This window comes from Podarcis raffonei, chromosome 3, assembly GCF_027172205.1.
Source record: "Podarcis raffonei isolate rPodRaf1 chromosome 3, rPodRaf1.pri, whole genome shotgun sequence".
Lineage (NCBI taxonomy): Eukaryota > Metazoa > Chordata > Lepidosauria > Squamata > Lacertidae > Podarcis > Podarcis raffonei.
In genome coordinates this window covers 87,549,836-87,565,410 of record NC_070604.1, presented here as the reverse complement: position 1 = coordinate 87,565,410, position 15,575 = coordinate 87,549,836, and the positions used below count along the sequence as shown (strand labels likewise).

Genomic DNA, 15,575 nt, shown 5'->3' with positions numbered 1-15,575 from the left:
CCTTGGGTGGGCAGGCAGTGGTTATTTTGCCTTTGTTTTGAAGTTTTAAGAATCTGAAGAATATCCTTTAAACTTTTATTTGGAACTGAGGCACTGCACTTCCTAAGAATAGGATGTTGAGAAGATCCTATTGCAAATGGTCACACATCCCTAAAATCTGTTTTTGAGGAGAAATATTCTGTTGGGAACAGCTGTATTAAGAGCAAATGTACACATCTTTGTTAATACACAAGCCACACTGTAAGTTGAAATTTAGTTGGTTGTGAACTATATGTGTGAAGTGTAATAAGTACAGATATATTTAAAATTACCTTGTTGATAATTCTAATGCAGTACTAATTTAAAGGAATTTGCATAAGCACACACTATCTATCTATAATAAATATAAATTTATAAATATGATTTGAAAAAGAACAAGGAGTTGTGCAGTTAACTTTTTGTACTTGGGCTACACATAAATATACAACTGAACCGCAGGGATAAAAACAGAATGGAGAGGCAGCAGATCCACACCCCTTCAGTCAGATCTCCTTAGAAGTGTGTTGGTTGCATGTATTTTGTCATTAACAATAAGTGAAATAGCAACTGTAGAATACCCTCCTGGAGGCTTCTCCGAGCCTCTTATCCTCAAGCTGCCAGGCAAATCTCCTTCTTCATTCACCCAAGCACTGGAATTGTAACCTGTGAATGTTGCTTTGACCATAACGTTTCATTGCAGTTGCATTGTATTCCCATGTCTTAAGCTATTGTGGACTGTCCTAGGATTTCAAAACGGAGAGCAGCAGATATAACATATTTTTAAACAAACTAATAGTATAATTAGTGTGGCTGTTCCCATCTCCTCCATTTTCCAGCAACAGTTGTGCTCAGTGGCAGAACATGCCATGTCAACACTAAGGCATTGAGGCAATTACTGCAGCACTGTGATTCAGCAAGGAATGTTGCTTTTAGGCATTAGGTGCTGATGCGCCAGCATTGCATAGCTACAGGAATGCATTAGGCTAAGAAAGAAGCAAAGCATCTGGTTATTTTAACTGCAGCAGTCTATTTTCTGTCAAGGGCTGCATTCCACTGGGATTAAGCAAGCAGGGGGCATATACCTGCGGTGAGCAGGGCCAGAAACAGTGGTGTAATGACCCCTCCTCTCTTTCCCTGGACAACAGCTACATAGACAAGGACAGATTGCTCTTGCAGAGATATGAACTGATTGCTTGCAGTGGGCAGTCATTCCCACTTCCTCCCACCCGGCTTCCATTTCCCCCCTCCTGCCTTCCTTCTCTCAATCCAGGTCTCTTGCAAGAAATTTAGCCCAGGGCCACAGGTTCATGGACCTTCTTTAGATATTTCAGATATACGTATTTTTTAAAAGAATTACTACTTCAGCTTAAATTGTTTATGCTTTTGTCTCAGCACAATTCTATGTAACACAACAACAACCATCATTTTCCTTTGGTAAAGCATCTTGGTAAGAGGAGATGGAGAGTACATATAGGTTTGAGAACGAATGCAGACCCCCTTGTTCTTTGGGGGACAGTGTTCATTCACATGAATCAGGAAGAACTTGCTCTCTAACCCCAGATCAAGGTCTGAAGGCACCTGGCGCTGCATCCTTACCAGAACTAAGCAGATCTGGGTCTCCTCATCAGTGCCTGGGCAGGGAGAGAGGAGAGAGAGAGAGAGAGAGAGAGAGAGAGAGAGAGAGAGAGAGAGAGAGAGACTTGCTGGAAAGCTGATGGACACTGGCTTAAATTCCATCACAGAAGAAAGCTGAATATAAATGAAATAAATTAAGTGCAACCCCTTACCTTTAAAGTTGAAGTCTTTGACTGTGGGAAAATGATTTATCAAAATACCATACTTGTATGGGATTTAGTAATTTCTTAAGTATTTACCGAATCCTATTTAAATTCCTAGCTATTGTTGCTAGTACCTACCTACCATGGGCAAAATCAAGCCTTTGCATTTCTGGCCAATAACTTCATAATAAAGCTTTGAGTAGCTGATGGGAAGGACACCCTTTTCCCAATGTGTAGGCTCCATTGCACCTCCTCCACCATTAACTAGCCCCAGAAGCCCCTGGTAAACTCCCTTACTCCTGTCACGTTCCAGAAATATTTATATGTGTTGTGTCTTATTCCATTAATTAAATAAAAACATTTCACACACACAAAAGAAATTCCAGAAATACTACAAGGGGTTCCAAAATACCACACCGTAATCACTTCCAATGTATATTGCACTGAAGGATACCCTGAAGAACTTTCTGAACTGAAAAAAACAAAAGATAACTATTGAAAGAAAGCCTCATTTTGCAGAGCTCTCAAGATTTTAAATTGCCTAATGAAACCTACAGGAAAAGAGTCTGTCTTCAGAGAAAACTATGCTGCTCTCTCATTGCATTTCAGAGTTACCTCCACCAGTTATCGTTCCAACACCGTGTCCCAATACATTAGTTTCACACATTTGGAAATCGAAGGGCCAAATACTAGGATTACTCTGTCCACAAATGCTGGATTACAGCTGTTTCAAATTACACTCACAGTATAAAGGCTCCATGTAATACAGGTAAGGGAGACCCACAGGCAGTGAGGGATTAGGCAGGCTCTGCTGATTTCCTGCTAGTTGTGATGCAGCATGTGTGCCTGAACTGCTTGTACAAACAGAGGAGATGCTTTTCCTGGAAAAGGCCCTTCCTGAATTATGCATGCTGTGATGGATCCACAAGGCTAGAGATGTATGCTGCCCAGTAAACGCAGAGAGTTCAGAATCCACAACTATTCAATAAGTGGTTTCCAATTATCCTCATTAGCTGTCCAAGGTCACCATATTTTAACTGATTCTTTTTTAAAAAAGGAATACATATAATGCATTTGATCTAACCAGAGTTGAGGTAATGATGATTTGTGTTTTAATTTCCTGCTCAAATGTCTACCTGCTTGGTTTGGATTGCACGTGTCAAATATCTTGGGCTACTATCTGTTTTCCTAGTCTAAGGATAGAAAAATTCAGTGTGACAAAGTTTTGACAAACCGCTTATAAAAAGATGTTTAGAGGCAGGATTTAATGCTTGTACCACTTCCATCTCTCCCACACCCACCCTGAGGAGCAAAGTAGACAAGAGGTGTGAAAGCTGGAGTAACTGTACAATCCTAACCATGTCTACTAAGAAGAAACTCAAATTGCATTAAATAGGTCTTACTCCCAGGTAGGTGGGATCAGGATGGTAGCCTAATTATCTGAAATTGCTACAGGACAGGTTATCTTACTTGGATGACTTTTCACTTCCATGGTCCAAGAGCAGCAAAACTCCAATCTTAGCTTTTGTGGTAATTGTTGTCAGCCATGGCTACATTTCAAGATTTCCTACCTAAACTTATTATTACCTCCCTAGCATAGTCAAGTGAGCAAAAGTAGAAAAGTTGTATTTAAAATACACTTGTCCAAAATGCTGATTTCTACAAATTTCTCATCTAGATTATATTTTCACGGCTCTAGTATAATAAAAATTGATCAGTCATTTGGATTTGGGGTGGCAGAGGACGGGGTAGGGGATCGCTCTTTAAAACATGACCAGGCCTGAGCAGAGTAGACAGGGAACGACACCAGGCCAGATTCTTTTAGGCCAGAGTTTCCCAAACTTGGGTCTGCAACTGTTTTTGGACCACAATTCCCACCATCCCTGACCACTGGTCCTGCTAGCTAGGGATGATGGGAGTTGTAGTCCAACAGCTGGAGACCCAAGTTTGGGAAACCCTGTTTTAGGCGATAAGAGGCCTTGGTCCCACAGAGATAGTAAGCCTCAACCATTTCAGGTGGGGAGTCTTCTGACTGAATGCTCCCTCCTTATCAAACAGTAATTCCAGACAGAAAACTAGTATGTAATGAAGGATAGGTTAGATTCCCCCCCCCCGTCCCCAGCATCATTTTCTGTGCCAGACGATACAGATAATGGGGAATTCAGTCATGTGACACCCCCCCCCCGGTCTGAAGTGGCAAAGCCCTGTCACAGATTGACAGTGGTGCCCCGCAAGACGAATGCCTCGCAAGACGGAAAACCCGCTAGACGAAAGGGTTTTCCGTTTTGGAGGTGCTTCGCAAAACGAATTTCCTATGGGCTTGCTTCGCAAGACGAAAATGTCTTGCGAGTTCCTGCGGGTTTTTTTTCCTTTCCCCCCCCTTTTTCCCAAGCCGCTAAGCTGCTTATCAGCTGATCCGCTAAGCTGCTTAACAGCTGATCCGCTAAGCCGCTTAACAGCTGATCGCTAAGCCGCTAAGCCGCTGATCTGCTAAGCCGCTTATCAGCTGATCCGCTAAGCCCCTAATAGCGCTAATCCGCTAATGGGCTTGCTTCGCAAGACGAAAAAACCGCAAGACGAAGAGACTCGCGGAACGGATTCTTTTCGTCTTGCGAGGCACCACTGTACTGCCTCCATAAAAGCTAGCAGTCCAGGAACAGAGGAGTGTCTCTCTCACACAAGGGATGAGCCTGGACACAAACAGCAAATTACCATATTTTTCGCTCCATAAGATGCATTTCCTAAAAAGGGGAAATGTCTGTGCATCTTATGAAGCGAATGCCGCGGACGAGGGGCGGACGGGAGCCATGGCTCCCTTTCCTTTCCTCCTCCGTGGCTAGCTTTAAAGCAAGCAAAGGGAGAGTCGCTTACATGCTCTGCTTGCTTTACAGCAAGACGGGAGGAGGGACGGACGGCAGCCCCTTCCACCCTTGTCCCAGCTGACTGTAGAGCAAGCAGAACCGCTTACACGCCACAGGCACACACAAATGTGAGCTCTCCCTCTCTCTTCCTTCCCTTCCTCCCTCTTCCAACTTGAATAAAATATTGGGGGGGGGCAGGTAAGCCCCACCTCTCATAATTCAGCCTTTCTTAACCTGTGGGTCCCCAGATGTTGTTGAGCTACAACTCCCATCGCCCCGATGTTTATTAAATAGTTTAGTACAACATTTGATTCAGAATATTTTTTTTCTTGTTTTCCTCCTCTAAAAACTAGGCGCATCTTACGGTTGGGTGCGTCTTATAGAGCGAAAAATATGGTAAGCAGCATGATTAGCACTTAGTTGTTCCAGACTGCCCATGACAGAGCGCTCACTTAAAAAAAGCACCTTGTTTTAAAAAGAAAATGAGACATCAGAGAGAAAGGTTCTAGGGTAGCTCCTCTTACTGCTGCCCATCTTCTGAAGTGATGCCGTCCAATAAGTTTACCTCCATCTGCTCCTTTGTGCAGACCAGGCATGGCTGAGCTACTTTCTCTTGACTGTTCATACTGTAGGTAACTGAAAATGTTTCCCACTGGTAGCATCTGTCCAATTGCTGAAAGGCAGATTTCGCATTATAGGAACAAGCGCAGCCCAAACATATACAAAATGGGAAGAGAAGAACCATTTTTGGGGTGAATGGCAATGAAATAACCTTCTTGTGCACGGCAGCCACCGGAGGATAGAGAAGCCATGGATAGAGAACAAGAAAGAGACAGATGGGGGCAATGTGATTCCAGGGTAGGCTGGCTTCCACTCAGAGCTTCAGTGAGATGCTTCTGGGGTGATGTGTGTGCGCAAATGTGCAAACATAATGCAATTTGTGTTTGTTTTACTCCCAAACAGCATGGTAGTTCTGCTTCCCCCAGGCCTTTGATTTACAAGAAAACAAACATCTCTTTGCCTAACAAAGGCACAGGGGGAAAAAATCCCCTTTGAAACAGTTTAATTTTACAGGCCCTGAAGCAATGTCAATAGAAAGCCAGGAGCAAAAAATAAAAAATATATTAAAAGGGGAGAGAGAGAGAGAAATCCAAAGTAAAACAGAACACACAAATGAGCTTTCAGGTCTGTTTGAACATGGTTACAAAGGGCAGTGTTCCAATTAACTGAAATTTACCTAATTAGTATTGCATCTAAATGTCTCCACTGTGGATTTTCTCACAACCTGCATGTTTAAAAACACAGGACAAATCCGCAGGTGTGGTATGATCACACTCCTGTTTTATAAATTATAGGCATACAGTTCCAGCATCTACCATGCTACTATGTAATAACAGCATTGAAAATGAGGTTTTTTTATTTACACACTTTTAAAACATTGTTTTCACATTTTGTTCAAACTGATGCACAGAGTACAGTAGATAAAACCAAGAACAGCTCCCCACCACACACACACATTTAACAAACACAACTTCTAACAAAAACTATAAACGTTAAGACAGCGATGAAGAACTTGTGGCTATCTGTATGTCAAATATGCATCGCACGCACACAACCTAGTGTCTCTGGGGTTGGTTTGCCTCTAGTTTACTTAACTGGGGGGACAACACAGAGCAGGAGAGAAAGGCAGAAAATCAGGTATGATTATTCATTTATTCCACATACTATTTAATTGTAATAAAATTTCAAAGTGGTTTACAAATATGAGAAACTTCTTGTTGTGTTCTACACAGACTAAACTGACATAATTCAGTGCAGGGCAGCAAGGATTAAAGATGCAATACTGAAATGTAGTGCTTTGCACCCCAGGTTAGTTCTATGCAGACCTGTTTAAAATAATGGCCATGACTAAATTCACTCCATTAATTTCAACAGGTCTACTCTGAATATAACTTAAGCACCATCTACACTACACCGTTGAAACAGTATCATACCACTTTTAACAGTCATGTCTTTCCCCAAAGAATTTTGGTCACTGTGGTTTGTTAAAAGTGCTCAGAGTTGTTAGGAGACTCCTATACCCCTCAGAGCTACAATGCCCAGAGCGGGATGAAGTCAATTCCTTTCCCCAGGAAACTTTCGATAATAGGGGACTAGAAGTTTCCTAACAACCCTCAGCACCCTTTAATTTTGATCAGGATTCTTTCAGGGAAGTCTTGGCTTTTTAAAGTGGTATGATGGTGCTTTAAATGCATAGTGCGGATAGGGCCTTAGTTGGATACAAGCTAAAATCACTAGCAGTGGTATAGTGGAGGGAGAAAACAGGGGAGCACAGCTCCAGGGCTTCTTGCCCCCCAGAAGGATCAATGGCATCATCTGCCAGAGAACCAGGCTAATTGAGGAGTCCTTGCTCTGGCAAGCGAATAAAGTGCTAACAAGGCTTTCAAGTTTGCTTGTGGCAGGTAATCACTGGCAGTAAACAATGAAGAAAACAATACATCGAAGACTGTTTATTTTAGGGAGTTCGTACTTCCTGCTAGTTTAAACAGCAACACTTCAAGCCTTGGTTTCTAATTCAGTTAAATCACAAAGGTTGCATTTCAGCCAGCTGAAGGTCTTTTGTTCAAGATCAGTGTGTTCTACAAGCTGAACCTGTCAGAAGCAAGCACCACCCAGTTCAATGGTGGAAACTATTCATAGGGTTACAACCACACTGATCCTAATAAATTGGCTTTTATGCCATGTATGTGTGCATATACACAAACTATGTGTGTGTATATAACGTGTTCTCTCTCTCTCTCTCTCTGTAATACAAGCCATATGGATCATTGCATCTGCCTACATTTTTGGATTCTTCTTGGGGAAAGCCATTGCAAGCTCCTGCACTTTGGAACTGACCACTACTTTGAGGTATATCCCACTGAATACAGTGGGACACTTGAATAAACATACATAGGTTCAGGCTAAGCAAAGGAGACTTGGAAATTTCACTAGTGTAGTCAGATGCGTAGAGGAAGCACATCTATTTTACAGATGCTGAAAAGACTGGACACTAAATTCTGCTGAAAGTGAGAAGAGGGTTGCTGAACTTCTAAAAACCCAAAGGATTGCAGCAGGTTGTTTGCGACATTTGGCTTCCTCCTTCGCATTATGGGGGTCTGATGCGCACACCTCCCGCCACAAGTCTGCAATGATTTATTTTCTGCATGCGTAAAGCCCTGCTGTAAGTATGCAATCTTGACATCCAATTCAGTTTACATCAAGGAATGAGAGCTACCTTCTCAGTGCATCTGAAAAATTCTTTTGTTCTACTGAATGCATAGAGAAAACTCCCACCACAAAGCACACGACTTTCTCCAAGGATTACATTGCTTTGAATTAGGTGTATGATCCGTCAAAGTGATGCCTTCCTTGCAATATATAGCAATAACATTCTGGAGTAGGAAATAGTAGTATCAAAACCGGGAAACTATTCAGCAAAAATTAATTCCCATTCAATACAAAACACAACATCTGTTTTGGTTCAAGCATTTTGTTCTGATTTCATTTGTATTTAAATGACACTTTAGACTTAGGCAATTCCCCCCCTCCAAAGTCGAACACTGAAGACTGAAGTCTCCTATTACATTTCTTAGCTCAAGACTGTACACCATTGCTGCACTTGGTCTTGTAGACAGTCATAAAACATTGATTTTCATGATTCAGAGTAGGTTCAGTGACGTAAATTGCGCATCCACGTCTTTTGTCCTGGTTTCTTAGTGACGGATGTTATGTCTTCTAGTTGGACAACAAAGTAAAGTACAGCAGTTTCACAGAGCAGGAGGTACAAGTTTAGCAATGGGAGTACTTAGGCTACAGTTCTTTCAAGATGTGGACATACAGAAGATTAAGGCCCAGCTAAAGAACATAAGAAGCGTTCTGCTGGATAAGGCCAAGGCCTATCTAGTCCAGCGTTCTGTTCATACAGTGACCAACCAGATGCCTATAGGGAGCTTAAGCCACAAACAGGGCTTAAGGTGGAAATGAGTTGTGGGTACAGCACTTACAACATGCATCAGGCCATGCGTGTAAAACAGAATGGAGAAACTGTGGGTCTTCACATGTTGCTAGACTACATCTCACATCATCCCTGACTATTGGCAACAATGGTTGGGGCAGATGGAGTCCAGCAACACCTGGATGGTCCAGTTTCACCGCCCCTGGTGTATAATTTTAGCATGCCAGTGACACGCAACCTGGAAAGATGCCCTGTTGCCATGCTAATGATGTGCATGTGGGCCAGCACACATTGCAAATGCATTTAATGAAACAAGTGCCTTGGGAAATTATCTTATGGGCAGGTGCTCTACACACTGCCCTGCATTAAGTTTACAAATCAGGCTTTGGCACAGGTAAATTGACAGTCAAGCAGGGGGTCTACATGGAAAACCCTGAAACAGAATAGCTTCCTTACTCATTATTTTCCAACAATTATAAAAATGCTCTGTCAGAATAGGTGCAATGCTCTACAAAATTATCTCTCAGAGTAGTTAACCCAGTACTGGAGAGACAAAGTTAATAAACCAGAACTACTTATTAGATTATATACAGCGGTACCTCAGGTTACAGATGCTTCAGGTTATAGACTCCGCTAACCCAGAAATAGTACCTGGGGTTAAGAACTTTGCTGCCACCACGGTGGGAGGCCCCATTAGCTAAAGTGGTACCTCAGGTTAAGAACAGTTTCAGGTTTAGAACGGACCTCTAGAACAAATTAAGTTCTTAACCCGAGGTACCACCGTATATGGTAGTTAATGGTAGATCTGGACAGTTTTGCATCAAATGTGAAATAAATCTTTGCAAGCTATGGCACATTGATTTATCTATAGGGGTTTAGTCCATGAACTCTGCAGCCAATGCTTCTTGGACCAACAATGAAAACTCAAAAATTGTTAAGATTCCTGTAGCTGAATTGATATCAACGTAGGTTCAGCTTGATTGTCAATACGTGACACCTCCAAAAGTCAATGCACCCTGGGAAGTAATTTGTCCTTATCCATCCTAAATTTCAGTTGTACAGAAAGCAAAATTGTTCGCAAAATGCAACCTTCTTCAGCCATTTCAGGAGGGAGAATCCTAACCACAAAAGACAGAAATAACTCAAACATGTGCAATTGTAGTTCATTTGTATGGCTGTACAAATTATTGATGAAAATATGAGCAGGGAAACCTTCATGAAGGTAGGCAGACACTGGCGAGGCACTACGAAGATATATAAGGGTTTCCAAAAGGCTATGGTTACCACATATTAGCTAACAAGCTTAACATCTTACGAAACGGAAGCTGTTTTTAAATAAATAAATGCTATATCTAGGATTAGCTCCCTTTCCACTTTGCATGACAAGTGCATACCTTGAATGTGTGTGTTTCCTGTAACAGAAATCAAACCAATTTTTTTAAAAGGCATATTTCTTATTGAGACCAGCAAAGTCTAGAAAAATGACTTAAAAATATGCTGGGGGAATTTCAAATTGGTGTATTTCAGCACATGGACCAAAGGGCCCTCAAGCCTGATGAACATCCATTTAAATCTGCTTTAGCGGAACACAGCACACTGGCAGAAATAGCCAAGTTTAAGTTAACTGCCTAACCTCAGAAGTTACATGTTTTGATATGTAGTGTTTTGGTACACATATCAAAGAACTAAAACCAGTTTTCAAAACAAAGAACAGATATGGAAAAGGAAAGGAAGAATGAAATTAGTGGAATATGCAGGATTCTTCTGTAAATGTTGATTTCCTCTGTGGAATTAAACTAATAAATCCATGAAAAACCTCAGACTGTACTTTTTCTAAATGGTAAAAGCTACAGATACACACCTCTGTGTAAGAGTAAAGATGTATGTGCCTCCTTTGAAAGGGAACATTTCAAAATTTAAATAAGAAATCAAAGGAATTAAGTTGGGTAGTACCAGAGTCTGCACTCCTGTCCAACAAATTGCACTTTCATTCAAATAACTGCACATTTTTAGATCTCTGATAGTCAAGGACTTATTTTTGTGCAATTCAGTCACACATTCATTTAATAACCACGAAAGCTGGATTCCGGGCATGGGCTGAAATTGCAGGTGAAGAAACTGTTAAAATGAATGGAAGAACATCTGCTACAGAAGACCCAATGGCTTTTTATGCCAAAGCAGTGATGGCAGTGTGTAGATAACTCAGCATGTTTTTGGCTCCTGGAACTAACTAATTTTAGGAGTGCTTGACACTCTTAAGATTACTTTTTACAGAGTGCAAAATGCCCAAGTGAAAACTGGTTACCTGCTTCAGCATCATTTATTCTTATGGGAAGAATAATATTCTTATAGAAAAGAGTTAAATATCTAATTTTGTGCTCCATGTTTGTCAATCTGAAGTGCATGCCCCAATACAGCAGATGAAAATGATTGGTCTTGAAGCGTGTGGAATAGCAATGAGACCCCTGTCACCTCTTCCCCACCTCTACACCCCATGCAATCACTTTGAAAAAATTATCAAGCCATAAATGGGGATTGCACTGATAAGCAGCAATACCTATTGCAAAACTCAGAGAGGAATTCAAAGTTTAATCTGATCTGTTTAATGGTTTTGTTTCTTTTAAGCAGGAGGAAAAAGAATTACAATCCTTTTAATATTTTCACAATGTTAAACTAAAACTGAGCTCTAGGCTACATGTGTAAGTAAATCTAGAACACAAAAAAGGGTTAAATAAGATTTTCTTTAAAGATACAAGAACTGAAGCTTTCTTTACGTTTAACAAACTTCACAGAACAGATACTGCAAAGGAACAACCCCCACACTTTTTTTTTAAAGTGAACATTGTCCATAATCCACATGAACTTTGAGTAGTGTTTGCTCGAGAGCCACCTTGAAACCAACTGTGCACTTGTAACAGGGCTAAAGAAAGGGTTAACAAGGGAAAAACAGCATCTTCGTTATTAATCTGCAAAAGTCTTGTGTATCAATCAGAATGTCCATCAAATGCTATGCTAGGATTTTAGAAGGGAAGAAAGTGCATAGCGCGGCAGCAGCTGAAGTCCATGGTTTTTTTTTTTAAACTCTTCATGGCAAATGCAAAGAAAATTGTCTCGATTTCCCCCTCACGCCGATGGAAAGGGAATACTTCCTTAGGAAACAGAGAATGCAGCTGGAAATTCCATTGCCGATTTCAAAGCCTTGAGTACAACACAGAATGGCTTCTCCATATTGAACTTTAGAATGTTGGAATATCTCAGATTTACTTCATTACAATTTGCACTGTTGCAATGCAGGCCCAGTCTCCATCACTGGCCTGAGTGGGGACCAGAGCAAATACAATTCAGCCTGTAAACCAGCAATTTACCTTCAGCACAAATGGAATAGTCGGTGCCTCATCTAAACTACTATACCCCACAAAGCTTTTTTTTAAGAGTGACATCAGGGTAACTCACTCTTTGGGTGCCTTAAATTTAACCTTTTTGTGAAAGCATAAGACAACACAACCTCCCCCTTCCTCCAGCAGCCCTCCCTCCCATTCCCAACTATACACCTAATTCCAAATTGCTAGTGGAGCTTTTAAAACCGGTTTGGGGAGCAAAGACTCCACATAGGGCCACCACCATTAAATAATTCTTCTTCCTTACAGAATCTTTGCCAGTAGCTGGAGGCAAACAGACACTGCCATTTTCTCACCACTGCACGCTAAGGATGGTGCAGTTTGGCTCAATGAGATAAGACAGACCACAATACAGAACTGGAGCATTAAAGAACAAATCTGGAGAGTCCCAATTCTAAGCAATGCATTTCATCATCATTTGCTTTGCCACAGGTGATGGGCAGAGGCCTTCATTGAGAGCTGCATAGTCACAAGGCTGGAACAGCCCGTTTGATTATCTCCTTAACACCACTGGAAGTGAGGCATACAAACTCAATTCAATACGGGGTGATTTTCCTGGTTGTTCCCCCAATATTGTTACTGAATTCTGTTTGCTACAAAATGTCCTTTACCCCCTCAATATAAGTCTAACTACAGAAAGTCAGTCTGTAGGATCCGGCCATGGCTACTGTGCTGTGAAATTAGCCTTATTTGATCAATTAACAGATACCTGCACTTAGCAAAAGGCAAACAAGAGCCAATCAGGTTTTGGCCGATGGGAAAACAGTCACAATGGTTGGCATGTGGAATCCAAACAAACTGCTTCAGAAATGTTGTCGATGCTGCGTAGAAAAATGCACACCGCTTACTGCTTGTTCCAGGAATGGAGCTAACTTTAAAGCAATATCATCACCATCCTCCACCTAAGTGAAGAAACAGTTTCCCTGTAATGTGTTTGATAAAAAAAGTTGTCGTAAGAATCTGTCCCCTTCTTTTTGACTTCCCGGAAGATGTTCCCACCCAGAGAGATTCCCTGATGCTGGTGACGCTACCTAACCTCAGAAGACACACGTGAAGATGGAATGAGCAACCATTTAGGTCTTCTAGGTTCAGCAGCTACACTGCCAGCTCTAAGCAGAGTTTCACCCCTTCAAGGTTAGCTAGAAGTGAGGATAAGAAAACCAGGCTATTAAGGGTACTTTCTTCCAGACAGGTGTGCACATTGCAGTCTTTTACATCAGTTTCTACTCAGCTGCTGGAAGCTTACCAGCATAAGGCTTTTTTTTTCTTTTTTTAAGAGCTTGACTCCTGCAACAATAGAAGCCTTTAGAATTCTGTTAAAATCCACTAGCCATGCTCAAAAATATTTCTTCATGGTTTTTGTTTTTGTTTTTCATTTTTAATATGGTGGCTAGTAGGCACCTTAACAACCAGCCAGAAATCAATGTCAATCACCATTAACCCCTAAACTACAGTACCAGGATGGTTGGCTAAAGAAAGGAAATTGATTGGCTGTAGTCTGAAACTTGCCCAGCACAAGGTGTCTGGCTGACTTTGTCCTAAATAAGGCTAACATTAGTGAACTAAGAGAACGGCATTTGGTTGTAGAGAGTCTTGCAACTCAGGAGCAGCCCTCGCCAATGCGCTGGCATGACCGCCCCACTTTCCGGTCCAGTTTCACCATTTTCATAATGGCTTCTTCACGCCCACGTCCCATGTGGTCAAATGTGCAATCGTGCTGTTCAGGCAGGCGATGCAACATACAGAACACGTAACCTGCAAGGACAGAAGTGGGGGAAGGAGAAAGACGAAAACACAGCATTAAAACGCAGAATTCTATAGAGCAACAAGACCGCACCATCTAGGGTTGCAGTTCAAACTGGGCTCCACACAAATTAATTAATTAACAGTCAAATCCTCCTGTGAGCTCACACCTGGAGACAGCTGTCTGTTGCATCTCCACACAATTCATTGATTTAGCTTTGCAGTCAGCTTCTGTTGGGGTTGGCCACTTTGCTGCATCAAGTGCAAAAAATATTGCTAAGGGCTAAACTGGCATGATAGCATTTGCACAATTAGCAATTTTATAAATTACAGGCATGGGGAAGGCTGATCTAGACTGGGATCCTGGCGTAGAACATAGAGAGGCTTTATCCTGCTTTGCCCAGATCAGCCTCACCGTGCCTGTTATTTGTACTGGGAAAGAACCTACCTGTTTGCTCTAATGGGAACTTTGTGTCCTAAAGCAAGCAGCAGGTGTGGGATTCCTGCCCCAGATTGGGACTGCAGCATGGGGAAAGGGTTAAAGCCCCCTCCCTGTCAGGGTATCGGCCCAGATTGGGGTCTCTGCACCTTCAATTTATGTCATCCATGAAATGGCTAATGGCATCTCATCTAGTTTGGCCCTGACTCACTTCTGACAGAGAACCTCTGAAGAACAGTGATTTGTGCACGGACAGGATGGGAAGGAATGCTATTCATACTCCAACACAGCCTGCCATTAAACCTTTACAAAGAGTGACGGGGGTCTCTGTTATCAGAAGTGAGAAACTAGGATATAAAACCGTTCATTTTTCTAATTGGGAAATGAGCCTCAGAGAGCAGGACTTCTCTGAAGTGATATTCAAACTGTCATATATACCTTAGAACCATCCGTAAAATTATACAACCGAAACGAGAATGAATATTGTTTACATACAACATTTTTTTGTGCCTTTTGCATTCAAGTCCACTGTTCACACACATAAATTATGACTGATCACATCATAAGGAAGCTCCATTTTGCCTTCCACTAGATCTAGTTTTTTTTACTAAGGAGATAAATCTGTGCTTGAGCTGAACTGTACCCACTTCAGATTGCAGGTAGGTGTTCTTAAAAAGCAAAACAACACCCACATAGAAAACTAGATGATTGGACTATGTAAGATTTATGTGAGAGAACACAGCCCTTTGGGTACCAATGTAGTTGTTGGGCCTCAATCAGTAACGTAACAACTGTGTTTCTGAGAAGTCTTCAAAGGCTGTCCCACATTTAATGCATTGTTGTAGTCTTGACTTGAAGATTACTAGAGCATGGCGACCATAGCCAGGCTAGTAAACCAAGCTAGACAAAATCTGGGAGTTCATGGTCAGTTCTACTGATATCTTCTCCCTCCCCACAAAGGCAGCCATTTGGGTAAATTGGGAGACCACAGTGCGAGTAGGGGAGCTTTTCCTGATCCAAATAGTGCCCCCTAGCTGCTGTTCACAAGCCTGCTGGTGGCCAGTTGTCACTGTGATAATGAATTTGAATATGGGCTTCGCCATGTCACACTGCAAGTGAGTGCCTCACATGACTGTTTCTCCATACAAAAATCTCCACGTAGGAATGTTGCAGTGTGAGAATAGCAACACTGAAGGAAGGGTAAGCTGTACATTTTAAAAATAATGTAACTATCTGTAATTAGAATATGATTACAATAAAACTGTTTGTGAGAAGTGCTAGAGTAATTCCTGGTTCACTGCCTAAAGTGAAAGAAAACGCTCCCCAAACACAGGCTTAGGG

At 41.7% G+C, this 15,575-nt stretch overlaps 1 protein-coding gene across 1 annotated transcript in view; it reads right to left on the bottom strand.

The window, feature by feature from the left end:
* Positions 1–11,234: 11,234 nt before the first annotated feature.
* ZFAND3 (zinc finger AN1-type containing 3) overlaps positions 11,235–15,575 on the bottom strand; it is a 135,484-nt gene continuing 131,143 nt past the window's right edge. Inside the window, exon 7 of the mRNA XM_053382922.1 lies at positions 11,235–13,807. Within this exon, the coding sequence (XP_053238897.1) occupies positions 13,653–13,807 (155 nt within the window). The 3' untranslated portion in view covers positions 11,235–13,652. The remainder of the gene's footprint in view (positions 13,808–15,575) is intronic.